General features: G+C 40.8%; 1 protein-coding gene across 6 annotated transcripts in view; it reads right to left on the bottom strand.

Moving 5' to 3' along the window:
• VDAC3 (voltage dependent anion channel 3) overlaps window positions 1–23,595 on the bottom strand; it is a 45,474-nt gene that overhangs the window by 3,220 nt on the left and 18,659 nt on the right. For 3 of the 6 annotated variants that reach the window (XM_073325037.2, XM_073325040.2, XM_073325041.2), the window contains 6 exons: window positions 18,543–18,614; window positions 16,562–16,611; window positions 8,845–8,997; window positions 5,059–5,111; window positions 1,301–1,528; window positions 49–199 (listed from right to left, as the gene is read on the bottom strand). In XM_073325037.2, coding sequence (XP_073181138.2) covers window positions 49–199; window positions 1,301–1,528; window positions 5,059–5,111; window positions 8,845–8,997; window positions 16,562–16,611; window positions 18,543–18,614 — 707 coding nt within the window. Of the gene's footprint in view, window positions 1–48; window positions 200–1,300; window positions 1,529–5,058; window positions 5,112–8,844; window positions 8,998–14,455; window positions 15,075–16,561; window positions 16,612–18,542; window positions 18,615–22,031; window positions 22,144–23,595 lie in introns of those variants that run through there. The other 3 variants (XM_073325039.2, XM_073325038.2, XM_073325042.2) reach the window with 2 other exon arrangements.

Below are 23,595 nucleotides of genomic sequence, written 5' to 3'. Positions count from 1 at the left end.
AAGCAAACTCCAGTTGTGCTGTAAGTGCTAATCTGGTAAAATACTTACCGCAATGGAAGTATTTTCATCCAGCTGGTACTTTGTGGCAATGCCAAAACGGGTATTGTTACTGCCAGCAGTCCAAGCAAGATTTACTGATGTCTCAACTTTATCATTAACCTTCTGATAGATTGACCCACCAAATTCAGTGCCATCATTCCTGTTTGTAACAGATAAAGAGTGTGTGAAGATCTCTCCAGTTTGCTAGTGTTTAACCCTCCGATCACCACAAAGTCTCATCTTGCCCTCTCACCGTCTTTCAAACAAAGTAAATTCCTAACACCACTTCCCAAACAAACCTGAGGATAACCCTAACCCTGTGGGCATATTCAATCCCACACTTCTCTCAGCTGGATCCATGCCTATTCACTCCCTGGCCAGACACCTCACCTGGGCTCTGTAGGTTCTTCACCAAGAGCTAGGTTTAGCCTGGGGAATGAGGGAGCTTTCCAGGAGCTAAAACATTGCACTAAGAGATTTGAAATTTTGACAGAAGAGTTCAGCTTTTCCTTCCCTGGCTAGAAGTAGGGAGGGAAGCACATTCCATGCAGAGCATAAACCAGTGGGTTCAGAGGGAGCTACATGCAACCCTCATTGGCTAAAATAAGTCTCAATATAGCTCAGCTTTGGTGAGGAGACTGAAAATGGGGAAATGCAGACAATTCCCCCCCCAAAACACTGCCTCTTAAGTACATGTGGCAAGGCAAGTATCATGACACCCAACACCACTGAGAGTACTGAGTCTCCTCCCAGACAGTAATGTTAAATGTTTACTTCCACATAGGAAACTGCCATGATCTAGGACCATCTAAGAGAAAAAGGTAGAAACGTTGCATTAATCCCAATCCTCCCAGTTGACGTTTTAGTAAATGTTAGTATGTGGAAGTGGGCAACTTACCAGAGATTCAAGTTCCTTCAGTAAGAGTGCTACAAACCAGCAGTCAAAATTATGTTTACTAACTTAAATCCCATAGTTATCCTAAACATACCCTCATTAAAAACTACCCTAATTCCAAAATGCCTTTTCCACTACCAAATTTAGGGGGACAGAATTACCCTGAAGAAAAGTCTCAAAAGATAGCAAATTGGGAAGTGACCCTCCTGTACCTGTCTCTTGGGGAGGAAAATAAGGTATGTAAAGCCTTTCAAAATTCAGTCTGAGATCAGTGTCCTCCCTTTCTCCACCCAGTATACATCTGATGCAGTTAGCCACACAGCTTGCTTGCCATAATCTAGCCTGGCTCCTCTGGTATGTACTCACACATTAGTGTGTAGTTGGAAGTCTCCTGCCTTGTATCCTAATGCAAAGTTATTCTGTGATAGTTTAGACTTGGCAGTATCAAAAGCCATCTGATAACCAGCAAGCCAGCCTTCATAGCCCAACACAGCCCAGCCATGGATGGTTGGTCCAGAAAGGTCAACGTCAATGTTGCAGCCTAGGTTTACATACTCCCGTTTGTAAGAGGTCTTCAATTTCCCACTCTTCTTTCTGTGGAGAGAAACGTTTTGTTTTACGCATCCTAGCATGGGCCAGCTACATAGTATTTCTGATGTCTGCACAGAGAGCTTAATACTCCATATGCCTTCAAATTTGTGAAGGGTGGGGATTGAGAGATATATTTACAAGAAGTTTTGTCTATATACATTGTAATTATTAATTTATAGGATAGATGCAGACCTAAGCACCCACAGGTGTATTTTAAACATCTGAATTATTTAAATATATATAAAAAAAGAGAGAGCATGAATATATCCATTTTAGTCCTAATGCCATTTTCCTCAGTTTGTCAGCACTGTTACTGCTTACCAGTACTCAGGATTATTAGTGGGGTCCTATCAAATTCTCAGCCATGAAAAACATGCCATGGATCATGAAAACTGGTCTTCTGTACTTTTACCCTATACTAAAAGTATACAAAAGTACACATTTCTCAAACTGGCGGTCCCAACTCAAAAGGGGGTTGCAAACCTACTGTCTGTCTGTCGTCACAGTATTCACACCCTAACTTCTGCACTGCCTGCAGATCTGGGCAGCCGCAGAGTGGTGGGTGCTGGCTGGGCACCCAGCTCTAAAGGCAGCACTGCCGCCAGCAGCAGCACAGAAATAAGGGTGGCCTGGTATAGCATTGCCACCTTTCTGTGCTGCTGCTGGCCGTGGCACTGCTTCAGAGCTGGGCAGCTGTCGAGCAACAGCTGCTGGCCAGGCACCCAGCTCCCAATGCTCTGCTGCTGCTGGCCGTGGCACTGCTTCAGGGCTGGGTAGCCAAAGAGCGGCAGTGCAGCGCAGAAATAAGGATGACATGGTATGGTATTGCCACCCTTCTGCGCTGCTGCTTTCGCAGCAGGGTGGCCGGAGAGCAGAGGCAGATGGCCGGGCACCCATCTGTGAAGGCAGCGCCACAGAAGGGTGGCAATACCATACCAGGCCACCCTTTCCAGGAAAGCGGCCTTGCGCATTCAGAAGTTTTGCAGCCACTGCTCATAATCCCATAACTGCATAACGATGCCATCCCACCAATCGGTACTTGTTTCTCAGGACCAGAACCAACTCTCCACCATGTTCAGCTGCTCCATGACTGCCAATAGCAACCAGGAATTGTTTCGTTCCAGGGCTTCCAGCAGGGCCACCAGAAAGGAACTGTCATATTCCATCTGGTGGCTCCTCTGGAAATACTGCGGGATCAGGCGCATTGAGTTCACAATAGTGCAGAGCTGTGCGGGATCTATGCTTCTCTAGAGATGGCGTACTCCCGGGTACGCTAGGCTTTTGAAAACAGACGTGAAACATTATGGGATGTGGATAAAATTAGGGGAAGGAGAAAAATACATCACGGGATGTTCGAGCCATGTGCCCAGTCACCCTCATGAGAATGTTTTGCCCCCATGAGACATTGCAAACCCTTCCCCTAACACCCTTCACTAGATGGTGGCAACCTGCACAGTGGGATAGCTACCCATGGTGCACTGCTAGTGGGAATGCACTGACACAAGGAGAGTAGCGTGGAGATGCACAATCACTTACTTACTGTGGTGGCTATAGGTCGACTTAATTTTGTGATGTAGACTTGCCCTTACTCTTCACAATACCTCAAGCACCTTAACATCTGCAAAAAGTGATCCATCCTCCTCTTCTCTGAATCTTGTCCTCTCTTGGCTTCTATGACTGTTCTCTTACAGGTCTCTTCCTACCTCTCTAATTGCTCCTTCAGTGTATCCTTAGGAAGATCTTCCGTATCCCCCTTCAACTGCGTAGGGGGTTCATCTGTCCTCATTCCTCATCTCTTTTTTCTCTACATCTCGTATCTGGGTCATCTTATCCGCAAACACAAATTCAACTTTTATCTCTATGCTGACAACTTACAGATCTTCCTCCAGACCTAACTCCTTTTCTCCAAACAAAAGTCTAAGCCTGTCTCTCCGAGATCTCCTCGTGGGCATCTAGCCATCAGCTCAAGTTCAACATGACTAAAACACAGCTCCTAATCTTCCCTCTCCCCGCAAGCCCTTTCCTACAAGAAACCTCTTTTCTCTATCACTGTGGACAACAGCAGCATCCTGGCTTGTCACTCAGGCCTGTGACCTGGGCATCATCTTTGACTCAGACCTCTCTCTAGGTCCTTATATCCAGGCTATGTCTAAATCTTGGGAGATTCTTGCCACATAACATCTAAGATATGGCCTTTCACTAACCACCCACTAAGTAAAAAGCTCCTCCAAGCTCTCCATCTCATATCACAATTACTGCAACCTCCTTCTCTCTTGCAAATACAATTTTGCCCCACCCATATCCAATTAGAATGCTATTGCAAGAATCATTCTCCTAGCCCATCACTTTTACCATGTCACCTCTCTCTTTAAATTCATCTAGTCACATCAAACTTATCTGTCACATCAAACATAAGATGCTTTTGCTTTCAAGGCCCTTTTGCAGCCTACCCCCACCATCCCTATCATCTCTTATTTCCTATGGAGATGTCAACTCGTGTCTCCAAATGGCCCATGATGCTAGCCTCTATCACCCACTTGTTAAACTTTCAAACAAACACCTTTGTGCTTTCTCCCATGCAGCCCCTCATGATTCAGTGGAGCTCCCCATAAACACCAGCAAAGCTAACTCATTATCCTCCTTCAAACTCTCCTTTACTGTGATGCCTACAAAAAACCAAAAAACCCTGACAATGGTTAAGCTGGTGGTGCACTGATACCACCGCTGATCATGCTGACTAATATTGCCTCACTGTTTCTTTGTACTCTGTTCTCTGTATTCATCTGTCATCTCTTGCCTTATATTTAGATTCTAAGCTCTCTGAGGCAGAGACTGCCTTACTGTTCTGTGTCTGCACAGCACCTAGCACAGTGGGGTCATGGTCCACAACTAGATCTCCTACGTACTACGGTAACACAAATAATAATACTAATAAAAACATAAGAATGGCCATACTGGGTCAGACCAAAGGTCCATCAAGCCCAGTATCCTGTCGTCTGACAGTGGCCAATGGCAGGTGCCCCAAAGGGAATGAACAGAACAGATCATCAAGTGATCCATGCCCTGTCACCCAATCCCAGCTTCTGGCAAACAGAGGCTAGTGACACCATTCTTGCCCATCCTGGCTAACAGCCATTGATGGACTATTTTCCATGAATCTATCTAGCTCCCTTTTGAAATCGGTGACACTTTTCTACTTTCACACAATCCCCAATGTTAGAGGTATAGAAGTACCATTTCTGAGTATTTATTTATTACACATTTTTAGATGGAGGGAAAATTATGTTTTTGAGAGGAGTCTTTCATCTAATATGTTATTATAAACCTGATATTAGCTGCGCCCTTACAAATATTCTACCAAGCTCTTCAGAATCAAAAAAAGTTCTTTATTTTTACCCAGAACGCCTACCTGTTGGGATACTGGAATAGGACTATGCTCATTTATCACTGCCACTGAAGACAGACAATTAACTTTTCATATGTTTAATCCAATTCTAGGAATCTTTAACACAAAATTGAAGGAGGATATTTACCCTGTGTTTGGTACAAATATGGTGTCAAGAGTCAGCTTCAATCCCTCAGCTAACTGCAAAGAAGGAAAAAAAGAAGTCAGATTATCTGGACTCCTTCTATTGAAAAAGATGATTGGCATTATATTCTCTTACCTTACTATAATTCCCATCTCCTCTTCTTGTCTGAATAGAAGCTGATCTTTGGCACAAAAAGTAAGTAATTTGCAGAGAACTCCACATTGAAGATTTAGTTTGAGTGAATAAAGCAAGTAGCTTCACTAGTTTTCCACATTCCCGGACACCTTATAAATATGTACTCAGAGCATAAGAATGGCCATACTGGGTCAGACCAATGGTCCAACCAGCCCAGTATCCCGTCTTCTGACAGTGGCCAATGGCAGGTACCCCAGAGGGAATGAACAGAACAGGTAATCATCAAGTGATCCATCCCGTCGCCCATTCCCAGCTTCTGGCAAACAGAGGCTAGGGACACCATCCCTGCCCATCCTGACTAATAGCCATTGATGGACCTGAACTTACCTAGTTCCTTTTTAAAACCTGTTATACACAACATCCTGTGGCAAACAGTTCTACAGGTTCACTGTGTGTTGTGTGAAGAAATACTTCCTCTTTGTTTTAAACCTACTGCCTATTAATTTCATTTGGTGACCCCTAGTTCTTGTGTTATGAGGAGTACATTACATTTCCTTATTTAGTTTCTCCACACCAGTCATGATTTTATAGACCTCTGTAAGATTCCCCCCCTTAGTTGTCTCTTTTCCAAGCTGAAAAGTCCCAGCCTTACTAATCTTTCCCATGTGAGGCCTTACATTCAACTTGATGGCATTTCTCTGTTTCTATATATGTCTGTATGTAATGCAATAACTTTTGAATGCCCCATCTGATCAATTCTGAAATTTCAGAGAATATTCTAGACATCAGTGGCCAGAAACTTTTTATTTTGGGGGATAATTTGAACACTGAATGGCAGGAAAATGGGGGACAAAGTTGCTGTCATCTGTTGATGGCATCCATTAACAGTTTGCAGCATAACAATACTCCTGGACAGCCAGAGGGAAAGGAGAGAGAACATTTCATTCCTTCTCCCTAATGTTCTGCCTCCTCAAAGACAGCACCAGTTGTCCACTCCTTCCTTCTCAATCTTGTGGGAAGGAAGATATTTCAAGGGGCATGGCAGGGAAAGACAGTGCCTCCATTTGCACTTAAAAAAAAATTAGACAAATCTACAGAGCAAGGCCTACACGAGCAATGAAGCATGCAACCCTCTAGTGTGTGTAGGCAGCAGGAGAGGGTGCCAGAGTTTCTGCTGCTGCTGCACCAAATGGACACACTGTGGGCTTGATTTTAGCTGAAAACAGGTTGTTGTTTTTTTAATCTTCACCAAAAATCAAAACAACATTCCATGAAATTTTTCAATTAATTGGATGCAGTTGTCAAGAGTTATTGCACAGCACTGAGAAACAATACTGAGCTGAGTATAGGACCTTGCTTTGGTTGGCCAACTAGTAAATCTTTACTTTAAGTCTAACTTTTTTATTTGCACTCACAGCGCTAACTATTTAAATATTTTGCATGGCCGGTTGGACAACATCTAAACAACCCCCTTGAATATACATATAATATTGTATTGCTGCATATATTAGTTTTTAGGTCGTTAATCTTTCTTATATGTTAAATGCAAATCACCAGTTTGCAAGATGAAATACTTAAAAGCCAGGCAATTCCAAAAGTAAGGTTGCTTAACTTGACCATACTGCACATCTGGCATATTAAACACTGTGATACCCTGTACCTCAAAGCAGCCCCCTAGAACCCCCATATTCACCACTGTCATAATTATGATATGTTTTGTACAAAGTATGCTAGTTGTGAGGTATCATTTTAAAAGTATTGATCTGTTTAACATTAATATCCTGTTGGATTGTATGTAAAGTTAGGAAGTTTTGCTATGGGTATGTCATTGAAATATGCCGTGAGGTTGGGAACACCCAAAACCAGCCTGTCAGGTAGCTAGACAGTGTTAATGGCTCATTGATACCCACTGAAAATAGAATCCTCTATTCTAGAGGAAGCATGTACGCCTTGGGGGGCGGATTAACCCACCTCAAAGCAAAGATCTTTCGCAAGCTGGAAGAAAACATAAGAGGGGAAGTGACACCATCACTTGGCTCTTTTCCTCCCAGCTCAACACCTGGAAGAAACATCTGAAAGACAAAGACTTTGAATGGGGGAAGGGGGTCCCAGGCTAGGAAAGAGTCCCAGTCCATGTATTGGGAAACCGAAACCTGTTTGTACCATCTACACTGCTTGATTCAAATCCTGTTTAGTTTGCAGAACTTAACTTATTTTTATTTCTTAGATAACCAACTTTGGCCTTTACGCTTGCTACTTATAATCACTTAAAATCTATGTTTCTGTAGTTAATAAATCTGTTTTCTATTTTACTTAAAACAATGTGTTTTGGTTGAAGTGCTTGGGAAATCTCAGCTCAGTTTACAAAGGCTAGTGTGTGTCCTCTCCACATTGACGGAGGATTGGAATGGGTAATGAATTTTGGACCAGTACAAGACGGTATAGTTCTGGGGTGCAAGGCTAGGGAGCTGAGGGGAATTGGTGGAGCCTTCCTATTGATGATTCATGAGTGGGTGGTAGAGCATTCGTGTAACTCAGTTGGGTGGATGTCTGCGTAAGTGCAGTACCCGACAGAGGTTTGTGGCTTGATACAGCACCACAGCGTAAGAGGAAACCCACGACGGTGGACAGAGGGCTCAGCAGTCCCACAGTCCAGATTGCACCCAGGGGACCCAGTAACAAACATCATATGTCCATGACACAGTAATCCTCTGCTTATTTTAACAAGGGAAAGAATAGAAAATACTTCATAAATGCATCACGGCCAAGTTAACTTTAATTTTTAGTTCTTCCTAGCTTCTGAATGGTTCTTCTTGCAACCATAATATTGAATTACAGTTAGTTTACTGCATTTCATGTCACAGTAGTTTAAGAAAAAAATTAAGATTCGGAGGTAATCTGTGTTTGCAATTTACAGGCTTTGGTGGGTTTTCCAGATACACAGATTTGTCTAGTCTGTGTGCACATTAAAAATTTACAACTACCTTTGTCTTCAGCTATCCACCTCATACTGTTTACAAGAGCAGCTGGCTCCACTAGCAGAGCTTGGAGGCAATTTTGAGGCAGAGAACAGACTCAACTATGCATCTTTGCACACTTTAGAATAAAAGTGCCTCCTCTACCTGCTGCTATATTTGTTTTGTAATGTAAGTTAGTAAGTATGCAGGGGCAAGTTACAGTACAAACCAAATGGGACAACCGCTTCACTTTTGAAAGATTAGATTTAAAACCTGGCTTAGGTCATAAATGAAAATCAAGGACTCCTCTAGTCCTTAATGGATATATTTACGTATCAGAAAATAACCTCACAATTTATTAAAATACAATATGAATACTCAGAATGCCCATCTGCAATAGCAGTCCTGCTGCAAATCTGAATTATGATGCATAGTATTGGGAGAGGATATTTGTATGCTCTCTGCCTTTCTGCACTACAACTCCACCTTTAAGAACATCAAATTCAGAAACAGAGTTATATGAAAACTCCCACACACTGTACAAAAAGAATGAGTTGAGGTACTCCCTTCTATGCTATATTTTAGTTAGTCCTAATTTACCATAGCTCACCTATCATTTATATCTTCTATTGGTTTATTCTCACAGTATTTTTACTTGACTTGCTGAATCGCTTTCATAATTTCCACTTTCTCTTACCTTATCCTCCATTGACACCTCTGTCCCCAGTGTGTTGTCTGTGTTCCATTTCTGGGTGAATGTAAGTCCATAGTCCTTGATCTTATATTTGGTCTCTAGGTTGCCCGAGGCCTTCCCAGTGTCTGTGTTGGAGGAACCAGCGGTGGTAAATTCCTGGCAAAAATACGAGACTAGAATTAACACACTTATTACTTTACTAAATTTAATTTCTACTTGATGAGTCCCATCCCTTTGAACCACTTGTTCCCCCCACCTTTTTTATTTTTTTTTTGTTTGTTTTTTTAAATTTGGAGCACACCCCTTGCAAAATATTACATTCTAATGATGGAACTGGAGACATTAATACATAGATTCCACTAAAGAGGATTCTATTTTAACTAAAATCAGTCCATTGACCCCGTTGTCTAACTCTGCCTAGACTAGGAAACCTTTTAAAAGCACACACCTTAATATCCACAAAGTTTTACAAGGCAGTATTTCTCAATTTCAGAAACGAGTTCAACTCCCATGTGCCATGTCGCAATGCCACTCACTCAGATTTGCTCCAGCCAGCCCTCTGTCATGACAGAGGGTGACCGGGCCAAATTTGAGCAGATGGTATTGCAATCCCATGATTGAGTGGGAAGGCTTGCTGAGTCCCCCTAGAAAGTTTGATAAGACCATAAGAATGGGCATACTATGTCTATCCAGCCCAGTATTTTGTCTTCCAAAAATGACCACTGCCAGATGTTACAGAGGGAAAGAACCAAACAGGAGAATTATCGAGCGATCCGTCCCATCGTCCAGTCCCAGCATTTGGCAGTCAGACATTTAGGGATACTCAGAATGTGGGCTTGTGTCCCTGACCATCTTGTTTAATAGTTATTGATGGTCCCATTCTCCATGAACTAGTCTCATTTTTTATTGAAGCCAGTTATACTTTTGATCTTCACAACATGCCCTGGTAACAAGTTCCACAGGTTGACCGTGCATTGCGTCAAGAAGTACTTCCTTTTGTTTATTTTAAACCTGTTGCCTAATCATTCCATCTGATGACCCCTGGTTCTTGTCCCAATTCACTTTCTCCACACCATTCGTGATTTTATAGATCGCTATTGACCCCTCCCCCCCTTAGTTGTCTCTTTTCTAAACTGAACAGTCCCAATCTTTTTAATCTCTGCTACGGAAGCTGTTCCATACCACTAATCATTTTTGTTGTTCTCTGAACATTTTCAAATTCCAATATATCTTTTTTTGAGATAGGGCAACCAGAACTGCATGCACTATTCAAGGTGTGGGTATATCAGATTTATATAGTAGCATTAAGATGCTAGCTGAAAACCACTGCTTTAAACCATTTGTATAATCATTTTACACACTCATACTTTTCATCATAATACCTGGACCCAGATGACTGGATGATAGATAAAAAGGGCTCCAGAGGTGATTCCGGCAATTTCAGGCAGGTAAGCCTAACTTTAGTACCAGACAAATTGATTTACACTATAGTAAAGAACAGAATTATCAGACACATATATGAACACGACTTGTAGTGGAAGAGTCAACATGGTTTTTGTAAAGGGAAATCACGCCTCACCAATCAGACTTTTGAGATGGTCAAACACACACGTGAACAAGAATGATTTAGTGGATACAGTGTACTTGGACTTTCAAGAAGCCTTTGACAAGATCCCTCATCAAAGGCTCTTAAGCAAAGTAAGCAGTCATGGGATAAGAGGGAAGGTCCTCTCATGGTTCAGTAACTGGTTAGAAGACAGGAACAGGACAGGAGAGAGGTAAATAACGGGGTCCCCCAAGGATCTGTACTGGGACCAGCGTTGTTCAACACATGCATAAATGATCTGGAAAAAGGGGTCAGCTATTAGGTGGCAGACTTTGCAGACAGTACAAAATTACTCAAGATAGTTAAGTCCAAAGCTGACTGCAAAGAGTTACAAAAGGGATCTCACAAAACGGGGTGACCGGGCAAACAAAATGCAGATGAAATTCAATGTTGATAAATGCAATGTAATCCCAATGTAAAAACATAATCCCAACTATCCATGCAAAATGATGGTGTCTAAATTAGCTAACACCACTCAAGGGAAAAAAAAAAAAAAAAAAGATCTTAGAGTCAATGTGGATATTCCTCTGAAAACATCTGCTCAATGTACAGAGGCAGTCAAAAAAGCTAACAGAATGTTAGGAACCATGGGGAAAGAGATAGATAACGAGACAGTAAACAGTATAATGCCACTATATAAAGCCATGGTATGCCAACACCTTGAATACTGCATGCAGTGCTGGTCACTCCATCTCAAAAAAGAGATTAGAACTGGAAAAAGTATAGAGGAGGGCAACAAAAGTGATTATTGGTACGGAACAGCTTCCATATCAGGAGAGGTTAAGACAACCAGGACTGTTCAGCTTGGGAAAAAGACAATTAACAAGGGATGTGTTAGAGATCTATCAAATCATGAATGGTATGGAGAAAGTGAATAAGGAAGTGTTATTTACCCCTTCACATAACGTAAGAGCCAGGAGTCACAAAACAACCAAAAGGAAATACTTCTCTACACACCGCAGTGTCAACCTTTAGAACTCATTGCCAGGGTCATCCTGTGAAGGCCAAAAGTATAACTAGGTTCAAAAATGAATTAGGTAAGTTCCTGGGGGATAGGTCCATCAATGGCTATTAGCTAAGATGGCCTGCAATGCAACCACATGCTCTGGGTGTCCTTAAGCCTCTGATTGCCTGATGCTGGGACAGGATAACAGAAGTGGACCACTTGATAATCGCCCTGTTCTGTTCCTTTCCTCTGCAGCAGCTGTCGGAAGACAGAATACTGGGCTAGATTGATCACTGGTCTGATCCATTACGGCTGTTCTTATGACCCTTTTTTCCAAACCTCTTTATTCTACTTCTTACCATTGAACATAATTCTTTCTGTATCTCAGTTACCTACTTCCTGACCCAGTCCACTACTGAACTCCAAATCCTTAAGACAAAAGGCCATCAACTGGAGAAATGCTAGTGCAAAAGACACTTCCTCCACTGTAATGTCTGGATAAATCCCAGACTTCCCTCAAGCCACCCTCCGGTCTGGAAAAATCATCATTTTATTATTCTGTATTCTTTAAAGACAACAAAAATTCCTTGATCACTCTTCAGTTACATTAGCTTACTTCTTCACCACCCTGTCTCCCTCTTCTTTTTCACTTACAAAGTCTGCCATATTCTTCCATTCTAAAACTGCAATAGTATGGGATACCCACCAGCTCCACCTTCTCTTTTTCTCTTTACATAGATTCAATCCTCTCACATCTGATACCACAGCCATCTGCACCTCACCTAACTGATACCATACACTTCAGACAGAAAACTCCCTGAACCCATTCGTGTCTGATCTCTTTCCAACTGTCTCTACTCTAGCTCCCTATCCAGACCACAGACAAAGTGTCAGAGTTTAAGGACAAAGGACACCACCAAATCATCTAGTCTGAACTCCTGTATATCATAGGCCGCAACCATCACCACCCAGCACCCGCATGCTAAACCCAACAAGCAAATTTAGCCCAAGCAAACAATTAAATCCAGTGGCAGCTGTCATGACTCTTCTAGAAATCCATCTTTCACCTCGACAAATATAACCCCATATCCAACTTACTCTTAGCAACCCATGTTTCCAACCACCACACTGCCTGCAACATCTTTCATCTTTTCTGTGCTTCATAGCGTCGAAAGGATGCACCTCAGAATTTTCAGTGATTTGCTCTACCTTGTAGACTGTGGCCCCATTAGTTACCCTCTTGGGCCTCTGTATAGCACTTTACACTACTAACCATCTATATCACCCTCTGAACACTTCACTTCAGACACTATGTTGATGCCTCAGGGTCATCCCTCCCTTGTAATTGACTGTCCCTTTTATCCTAAGGACATTTCTCCATCTCTTTCAGATCATTCAATAACTTCTCTTTTTAAATGTCAAGTTGACCCTTGATTCAGTCTTAGGTTTTTTTTTTAAACTTATCTTCAGAGAGGCAAACTTCTTCCTCTGAAAGATAGGTATGCTCAGTTGAGTCTTTAGCTCATTTATCTCTCAGGATCTTCTTACAAGTCTTTCCATTAGCTAGGCCTCCATATTCCACACAAGTCACTACCTCAACACACACTTACTGGAACTCGTATCCATTTGCCTTTTCACACCTGGATTACTGCTGCCCTCCTCCCTCTATAGCTTCCCAAGAGAACCTGCACCTAGACTCCCATCTATTCAGAACCCTGTATCCACCTTCTAACCTTTACACATGAACATAATCACATCGCCACCACTCTGAAAGGGCTCCACAGGTCCTCTATCTACTAGCAAAATCGCACCCCTCACCCTCAAGGCACTGCACTGCCAAGACTCTCCCTTCTATTTCTCCAATCTTTTCTCCTTATACTCTACTGGCTTCATCTGCTCTTCCAATTCTGACCTCCTCGTATGTTCTTCATTCTTTACCCTCCTTTGTGAGGTTCATTCTTTGATGCTGCCACACCAGCTGTTGAACAATCTGTCCCTTTTCTCTACCTCACAGATACTTTTGTAAAACAGCTCAAAACCCACATCTTCCGACGCTGCCTAAAGCCAGCCAATTGCTGGTCAGTTCCCCATACCTTAGGGTTTCTTATTGTCTAGACTTCATGCCTCTCCTTGTCAACTGTCCGCATCTACTGTCTAACCCTCTTGTAACTAACTCAGTAAATGCTGTGTGAAGACATGAGCAACACATCAAAAATTTAACTGTATGGTACATTCTAACTACAGTTATAATGCACATCAGGCAAGTTATGAGAAGTGTCTGACAAAAGACATAATTTCAATTCCCATCTTTGGAACCCTAATTGTAAAGATTAGACTTGTTCCAAGCCTGTGAAAACTTGTATTCTTAGATGGCACATACCCATTTCCACACTCCCAGGCCAATGCAATGAGCTATAAGTTTCAGGAAACTCATACTTGGAACAGTTTTAAAGTACCAGAGAGGTACTACCAAAAACACATTTCTGTCACAATATGCAAGATGGCATTTACTTTATGATTATGCCATGCGGCAACAGCACACAACTGTCTCAAAATATATCCATCCAGACAGCAAAGGAAAACATAGGAAGCTGACTTCTGTGGTTGATTAGCCTTTAAACAGGGTTTCAGGCTCCAAATACAAGTGCACAAATCTCTGATTTGTTACTTCTGTGAGATTATGTTTAAGAGACCAATCTATAACTGACTTTTAAAAATCTCTCGCTTGATCTTAATGCAGATCATCAATCTAAACGGCTGAACAGATTTCTCAGATCAAGGAAAACAAAGATCTTGTCTGCCCTTTTCACTAAACACAGTGAAGGGAAAGAATCCTGCTGTCATATGATCAAAAGCAGAAGGATTTTCCTAGCAGTTAGAACTGCATCTCCTTCTGAGAGAGGACAGCGCAGAGTCAACATTTGTTACCATTCATCTCCAGACTGTCAAAAGCAGAGCTCTGACTGGATCATGTCTCATGGGAGCATTTCTGAAATCCTCTGCATCAGAATGCCAGACTGCCTTAATTTCATATACCAGTCTGAATCAGTCCTCAAGTTCACCTTCATATTTGACCTTTCAGCTCACTGTGGCAGACATCTTAGAAAAACACGAGACATTTAGTAGGACATTGAACCAGTTGTGCTGTACGAAGCAACAACATCTGAAAGAAAAGTCTGCGAGGGAATGAAAGCTGTATATGAAGGTTCTACCTCTCAAACTTAAAGATAGCTCAACACACAGTAAAACTACTTGCCGTTATATCAAAACAGAGTTTAGCTTCCATTTGTATAGAATTATGTGGCACATCCCTCATTCTGGACCCCAACTCACTTCCATCCCACACAAGCCTGTTGTTCTTTCATTGGTAATGCAAATACTGATATTATAAATGCTAAATCATGATTCTGAAATAATAGAAAATGTTATCTATACCACGTAATTTCTAGATTCCTTTCCTCTTATTTTTGTTGCGTTTCTATGGTTCTTTGACACAGACTTTAAATACCTGTGTTATACAAATGGGTTATAGTGGAGTGCAAGCCATGCACACAGGAATGCTTCATGTCAGTTACCATTTTTCCTTCACCTCCTAAAGAGATTAGGAATGTCAATGTGTGCCACAGTCCAGAGCAAAGTATGTAAAAAGTAGGAAACCCCATTAGAAAGTGACAACAGGAAAAAACACACAAAAACAATCACTATTCTTACCAGCTGAATAAGTAGCCAAAACCAAAGTTGCATGGAAAGGGGAGAAAACATTTGAGAAATTAAGGATTTTGATCAATCAGCAAACTTAGGCAGATTTGGATGTTTTCTGTATACATTCTGGCCATTATTTAACACCACAGCCTTAGTATAATATTCTTAGCATTTGAAAATTACAATGCATTGCTAAACAAACTGTCTAAAAAAACCTGATATTTCGTACTTTGCAGCTATTTCATTTCCGTCACAATAAAAAACTTGTATTCCCCATATCTTTACTATCTCACTGTGGTACTCCACTTAACTGTGACAAACTACAAAATAACAAGCTACCTTCTGCTATAAGAATGAATTAAGATGTTTGTGCATATTTGAGGTGTGAACGTACAACCAGAAGGGAGAGCTGAAGCAAACGGGGCACGGTAGAGGTTGAAAAGTAACGTGAGTGAAGCAAGCATAGATGGCACTGTAGACATGCATGCACAGGAGTGCAAAAGACCATGCAAGAATAAGTGTGCCTAGTGGGGAGATATTCTCGAGGGTAAATGTAAAAAAATATGGATTCTATTCCTCGCTCTGTCAGGCTTCCTGTGAGATCATGGGGAACTAATAATTTTCCCCCTCTGAAAAATGGCGATTATGATATTTTGTACTTTTCAGAGATCCCATGAGATTTACTTCATGTAAAATGCTGTCAATGCCTCATGTTACAGATGCTATAGAAATGCTATGCTTTATTATTAAGCTTAGCAGCATAAGCATAAAGAAGCAAGGTTCAATCCATTTTGAACAGAGCTGGAAATGCAAGCCCAAGCACAATAAAACTCTAGCTAAATTATGTCCCCCAGGTCACCAATGGTTTAAAAGAGTCAAACTCTCCCTTTAAATCCAGCGAAGGTCTCTGACAATATTTTGATGGTGGGAACTTGGGAGTATAGCTTTTGCAAAGCCAGCCAGCTGGCTCTCAACTTCATCCAAAACCTCCCTTAGCTAAAGGTTTTTGGTGTCCCGAGTCCTTTGGATAAATAGTTAATGCAGGATTGTGAATCCAGACTAACAGTGGTGGATGATCTGGCCTGCATCCATAAGCAGAAATGTGAGCCAGAAACAAATTTAGCTATAAAAAGGTAGTGAGAGAGAACACACATGACCGGAAGCATGACAATGGAAACCCATTTTGAAGACTGGGGTGAAGACACTGCGAAGATGGAAGAGTGAACAAATGTACCTATACAAATCCTAACAATGACAGTATGCTATGTGAAAGTTTGTTTAGATCACAGAGAAAATACTGGGACACCAGTTCTTTACATCATTCTAGTAGCACACCACTCACCTCCAGACATTAAAATGAGAGATGAAACAGAAAAGTAGTAAATCCCAGTGAATTACTTTTGTTACTAAAGAGGTTTACTCTCATCTTTGCTATACTGGTGTCATTGAAAGTCTTCAGTACTCACCACGCCACTGGAAGACTTGGTCTTCAGCTCTAACTTGATCATTCCAAATCCTGAAACAGCAAAGTTCACAAGTTTCTATTACATTGCAATGTAAAAGAATAGGATAGACACTTACTCCAGTATGAAACAGGTTGGGAGTGTTTGCTCGAAACAGCCCACCCTGTTACTAGGTGCTGATCTTCCTGGGAAAGTATTAAATGGTTTCTGATGACTCACCAAGGTAGGTGGCTCATTACCCATCAGGATGTAAGGGAGGCAGAAGCGTCTATTTTAGAGTACAACGAGGGTGTGGGCTGAGCAGTCCTGAATTAGACTAATACATTTTAAGACCAGAAGGGAACATTATGATCATCTGTCTGAACTGCTGCATACCACAGGCCAAATAATTTCATCTACTTGAGCTAGGGCATATGGATAGTAAAACATCCAATCTTTACTTGAGACTTAAAGCCATTACCCCTTGATAAATCGTTCCAATGGTTAATCATATTTACTGCTAGATATTTGTGCCTTATTTTTAATCTGAATTTGTCTAGCTTCAACGGATCTCATTAGACTTTTGTCTTCCAGACTGAAGATATTATCAGATATCTTTTCTCCATTTAGATACTTGTAGACTGGGATCAAACCATCTTCTACCCTTCTCTTTTAGAAGCTAAATAAACAGACATGTTTAAGTCTCTCACTGCAAGGCAGGTCTTCCAGCCCTCAAATAATCTGTGAAGCTCTTTTCTGAAAGCTGTCCCATTTGTCACCATCTTTTCTGTCATAGTCTCACCAATACCACATACACAGATAATACCATTTCCTTACTCCTTCTTGATATTCCTTTGTTTACACATCACAGAACAACATTTGCTCTTTCTTTAGGCTGAAAAATCTAGAAGCAGCTAAGACTAGAAAAAAAGCTTGAGCTGAAATTTGTCAAAATATAGTTTGATCTTTGTTAACAAAAGACAAGTCTGAGAAACAAGGTGAGTTTTTGACTTTACAGTGTGTGAACTTCATTTTAGACCAGTTTGGGAAACGCACCCACTCACACATTGTTTAATAACAACATTTCACAAAATAGAGGATTTTAGAATTCATGACATGTCACTGTACTGTCAATCTCAGGATTCCCATAACTGACCATAATTTAAACCAGTCACAGAAAATGAAAATATAGAGAGCTACCCCACGAGATGGGCTGTACCTCTGAAAGCAGACAGTTATTCAAATGAATTTATATGATATATACAGCAGATGGAGAAACGATCATCAATTAGGAAGAAATCCAGTTTCAAGATCCAGGAAAACACATAAATATATATATACAGAAAAAAAGCCACTTCTTTATCAGCTGTATAGTGCCAGTTTTATGCCACAAACAACGTAAATGCTGCATTAAGCCATTGTTTATGTAAATTACCAAGAACTGCAAACAAGAGAACAGTTCAAGCAGAGAGTTCCTCCCCGAGAGACTTTCTGGTTTCCTTTTAAAATAAATTCTTTTCCAGTTTAAAGTGCTCTAAACTATTTGTACTGTGTCCAACATCACACATAATTTTGTCTCAAACAACATAGGAGCCCTCTATCTGAGGGGATCGTCTGTTGCCAATGGTCTGGTACGGCAACTTCCACGGTGGGGGTGGATCCAATTATACATATCCCTGTATAAAATAAAGAAGGTGAGAAGCACTCTATAAAAGGCTGAAGACACCGGAACACTTCTCACTATTCAAATTACATTTTGTGGCATCTCTCTGGGCAAGAGTCAAAACAGTTTCCTTTCTAGTTTGATACATATTTATGATGTGTTAATATGCTGAGTAAGTAGCATGAGATATTTTTTTCTCCTTCTTCGCTTGTACTTATTTGGCCACATTATTATCACAAAACATTATTTCACTAAATACATATGTAAATAATGTTATTACTTTTGTTAAGGCACCTAAGAAATGTAAGCTTATTAGCATCAACATATGATCATGCTGCTTACCATATCCTTTGTTGAATACATCCCTGGCAGATTTCCCCAGGTCACAGTAGGATGGTGGGACAGCCATTGGGTCTGAAAAGATTGGAAGTAGAGAGAACCCAGATTTTACAAGACAGAGCTGAAAAATCTTACTAAGCGGAGAGAGACGTTCCTTACTTCCACCTTGTTTTGTCAGAAAGAACAAAAGGTATTTTATCATATCAGAAATTTAACATAAGCCAATCTATTATTCAGAAACACTGTACCCCAGGAATGGAATTAAACTCTAGCAATGTACTTGTCCCAGAATCTGCTAATATTGTATCAGAGAAAGAACCCAACAACGTATTGACTCCATTTCTGTTCCAATAATTGAATGCTGCTTTCATGATAGGAACCATTCTGACACGGGCCCTAGGTGACATAGCCCATGGTGATGAATAATCATAGACTCGCAGGACTGGAAGGGATCTCATGAGATCTTCTAGTCCAGTCCCCCTGCACTGAAGGAAGGAATAAGTATTATCTAGACCATCCCTGACAGGTGTTTGTCTAACCTGCTCTTAAAAATCTCCAATTATGGAGATTCCACAACCTCCCCAGGCAATTTATTCCAGTGCTTAACTATCCTGGACAGTTAGGAAGTTTTTCCAAATATCCAATCTAACCCCACCTTGTTGCAATTTAAGCTCATTGATTCCTCAAGGTTAAAGAGTACAATTTTCCTCCCTCCTCCTTGTAACAACCTTTTGTGTATTTGAAAACTGTTATGTCCCCCTTCAGTCTTGTCTTCTCCAGACTAAACAAACCCAATTTTTTAAATCTTGCCTCCTAGGTCACGTTTTCTAAACCTTTAATTATTTTTGTTGCTCTTCTCTGGACTTTCTCCAATTTGTCCACATCTTTCCTAAAATGTGGCGCCCAGAACTTCACACAATACTCCAGTTGAGGCCTAATCAGCGCTGAGTAGAGTGGAAGAATTACTTCTTGTGTCTTGCTTACAACACTCCTGCTAATATATCCCAGCATGATGTTTGCTTTTTTTGAAACAGTGTTACACTACTGACTCATATTTAGCTAGTGATCCACTATGACCCCAGATCCCTTTCTGCAGTACTCCCTCCTAGGCAGTCATTTCCCATTTTGTATGTGTGCAATTGATTGTTCCTTCTTAAGTAGAGTACTTCACATTTGTCCTTATTGAATTTCATGCTATTTATTTCAGACCATTTCTCCAGATCATTTTGAGTTTAAATCCTGTTCTCCAATTGTTGATGAATCAGCAAAATGAAAGCCCATGGAGTCCAATATTAACTAAAAGCCAATTTAGAACTGTATAAGATTCCCTCCCCGCCCCCTCCCCATTATTTTCTTGATTCTTCCCCTCAGGTAGTCTTCCAGAGCTTTGGAAAATACAAAAAGGACATCTGTCTACAGTATGTGGATGTGACTGACACACCAATATTCACCACTGTTACGTAATTAGGATATGTTTTGTACAAAGTATACTTTGTGACGTATCATTCTAAAAGTCTTGATCTGCTAGGTTATGTTACGTTCTTATGCTAGACATGAATATCTCGCTGGATTGTATGTGCTATCATCGTATGTGAAGTTATGAAGTTGGGCTACGTATGTGTTACTGAAACTTGTTGCGAGGCTGAAAACACCCACAAGCAGCCTTTCAGGTACAACAGTAAAAAGGCCAAACAATGCTAATGGCTTGTTGAGGAAATGCACACAAGCACGAGGATTACCCCAGAAACTGTGTACAATAGAAACCTCTCGAAGATAGCACTACACAGTGGGAACTGTTTGACCCAGCTCACAGCAAAAGAGCTTTCCAGCAAGTGGGGAGAAGATATAAAAGGGATAAAATGACATCATGAGGGGACCTCATTCTCCCTACAACAACCCACCTGGAAACACCTGAGGAATAAAGACTGAACAAGGGGGGGGGGGAGGGGGAAGAGGAGGAGGGAGCAATGGTCATAGGCTAAAAGGGATTTCTAGCCTGCGTACGAAAACCTGGGAAACCCAAGCTGCAAAGCCAAGGCAGTTTGTGCCTTAAGAATCTGACAGCCTGTTTATCAATCAGGGTGAGAATTTGTTAATTCATATCCTATCTATCTGGTATGTTAAACTCAGTTTGCAGTTTTGTTTATTTACTAGGTAATCATATATAACCACTTAAAATGTATCCATTTGTAGTTAATAAACTTATTTTATATTTTAATCCAAACCAGTGTGTGTTGAACTAAGGCATCCAGGGAAACTATCAGCTTGGTTACCACAAGTGTGTATGGTCCTCTTTACATTGAGGGAGAGGCGGACTGGGTGTTAAACCCACATTCTGGCCAGATTTGACCAGGGCAGTACAGTACTGCTCTGGGGTCCTAGGCTGGTGGTTAGAAAGCCTGCATGTGACTGCGGCTGGGTGTGTCCCTATCTGTGTGAATGCTTGTGAAAGTCCAAGCTTGGCAGGCTTTGCAACTTGTTACAGCAGCACAATGTGAAAGGGAGCCCAGGCTGGTGGATCAGAGGGCTCAGCAGTACCCCAGTTCCAGGTGGCGTTCCAGGACCTTGCCGAGTCTCTCTCTCCGATAATGCACTTACAAGAAAAAAATGAGACTATGGTCTAACATAAATAACTGTTTGTGTCTCAACTTTAAAACAGAAAAAAGCCAGAAACTGAAAATTATGAGTGGAGTGTTAGTTTTAATGTTGGATGTCTCAATCCTTTTGATTGGTGTCACTACCTAAATATTATTAAATACCATTTTAAAATATATTCTGCTAGTGGCTTCACATTAAAGAAACATAGGTAGCTTTTATTCTAGAGTTTGTGCCTGAGAAATATGGATTTATAACGGCAAATCTTAAACATCCATCATGTTACTGTGGTAGCTTCTGTTCCAGAAAGGACTAACTAACCAACAGCTGAATGGCTCATTTGTTGCAGATCTTCTCTTGAACAGCTGCCACTAGAAATATCTCCAATTCTCCACTTGATAAATTATATTACACCAAAAGCACTGCTGATCCAAGAGAATAATAATAATAATGCAAACTAAGAGGTAAAAATCCTTAAAATCATCAATTCCCTTCAAATACTCACACCACTTACCTTTCCTTTGAACTACACAGCAGTGCTACTGTTTAGTCTTTCTTATTATTGTTGGGTTTCTCTTCCCCCACGCTCTTGCTGAAGAGCAAACTTGTGTTCTTCTGACCTTTGTGTGACAAGAAATCTATTCTTGCAGCAAGCAGTTTCTGACTTCACTCACAAAAAGACAAAACTAATCAAACGCAGAACTGCTTCATAAAGTTCACTGTCTGTCACATATCCTGGCTATAATGCAAGGATATCAACAAAGTATCTGAATTAATTCACAACTCAATCTTGTGGATGAATTACACAGAGCTGAGACAATTTACACTCTCTAATGAACCTCTTTATTTTTAATAGCTGGCCTTCTGATATATATATATACACACACACACATATACCTGTGGGTCTAGAAGGTACAGAACAGCTGGACATGACTGCAGATTCCTTATACGAAGATTAGGTCATAAATTATGTACGTCTCAAATGTGAACTTATAAAAGGCCTTTATACCTGTCAAATATGGAAAAAAATTGATGCATCATTAAAGATGAAAGACAAGTTTTACTTATACTATTACAGCAGCATCTGCAACCTAGTCGTGGAGCAGGCTGCGTTTCTGATAGAAAAGCTGATTTTTTACCAAAGAACAACTGTTGAGGTGAGCCAGGAGCAAAGTATTCCACAATTTTTTAAAAAGTTGCTGTTATCTTTTAAAGTTTATTATTGTCAGAATTTTTTCATTCCATTGTTTTCAAAAGAGCTCAATAACTTAAAATCATTACTAAGAATTAAAGCAAACAAAATAAAGAGAACACAGCCAACACCAGGAAAGTGTAAAAGCAGATATTGTGCTTATCAGTAACTGTTTTTGAGGCTTAAAAAATGTATTAGGCACATATACAAGCAAAAGCCAATACCAAAGATGGTGCTCTGCACAAGCCCCATCAGATGCACAAGCAGCATCCTGGTGAGAAGCCTAGTAAATTAAACAGCTTCCACTATCCACACTAGGTAATTCACTCTCCCCCCTCCCACCCACTGACTTTTTGGGGGATATCAAAATCCACAGGACTCACAAATGCTTGCTTAAGGGAGAATTGTACCGTGCCATCCCTGAAGGAGGTGTTGACTATCACCACCAGTTATGGATCGAACACCTCAGCAGCAAAGGCAGATTGGTGTAAGTAAAGGATGATTTCAGCATCCCAACTACTGGGTAAATGGCCTAAATTTTTGCTTGGTCTGAGATACAATGACCATTTCAAGGCAAGATACTACATATATCATTTGAGAGAGGTAATTCTAGGGACCAATGGAAATCTGAGCATGTGACTTATTTCAGTTGTGAGTCACAAGACATCAGATTTTGGAAGTCACATTTGGATTACACTTTTACTCTTCCCCAACTCAACTTCTGAATGGATTTTAGCAGCTGTTCTCTAGGGAACTATTAGAGCTAGTACGAATCAGTGTTACCAGTGATTCATAAATGGTGGTCTGAAAAACTGCTTTTTTCACAAGAGCGATGCATTTGTCAGGCCTCTGGCAGAAGCATTTTCTGCTAGCCACGGGTGGGAGTTTCCACTTTCAAAGACTGTGATCGACTAAGTTCCCTAAGCGAAAGGGCTATATTTAGCTGGGAATGAATGTTCTAAAGGTTATCAAACAAAGATAACTAAGTACAAATGTGAAACACTTAAAATTATTTAAATCAAAAAGTTTTGTGATTGCTAATTTAAATCATGATTAAAATCAATGATCACTTTGATTTAAATTAATGCACCTTGCTACAAAGTGACTTAGGCCTTGATTACACTTAAAAGGGTTTGCCACTAGAGATATACAGGCGGAGACATAATGGTAAATTCTCCTAATGGAGAGACAGCTTATACCGGCAATAGTTCCTTGGTGTGTATAGTTTCAACCAGTACCCCAAATAGAATAAGCTATACCGACAAACGG

Source organism: Lepidochelys kempii, chromosome 26 (genome assembly GCF_965140285.1).
Source record: "Lepidochelys kempii isolate rLepKem1 chromosome 26, rLepKem1.hap1, whole genome shotgun sequence".
Lineage (NCBI taxonomy): Eukaryota > Metazoa > Chordata > Testudines > Cheloniidae > Lepidochelys > Lepidochelys kempii.
Note: the sequence above shows the minus strand (reverse complement) of the source record. Positions and strands in the feature narration are given on the sequence as shown.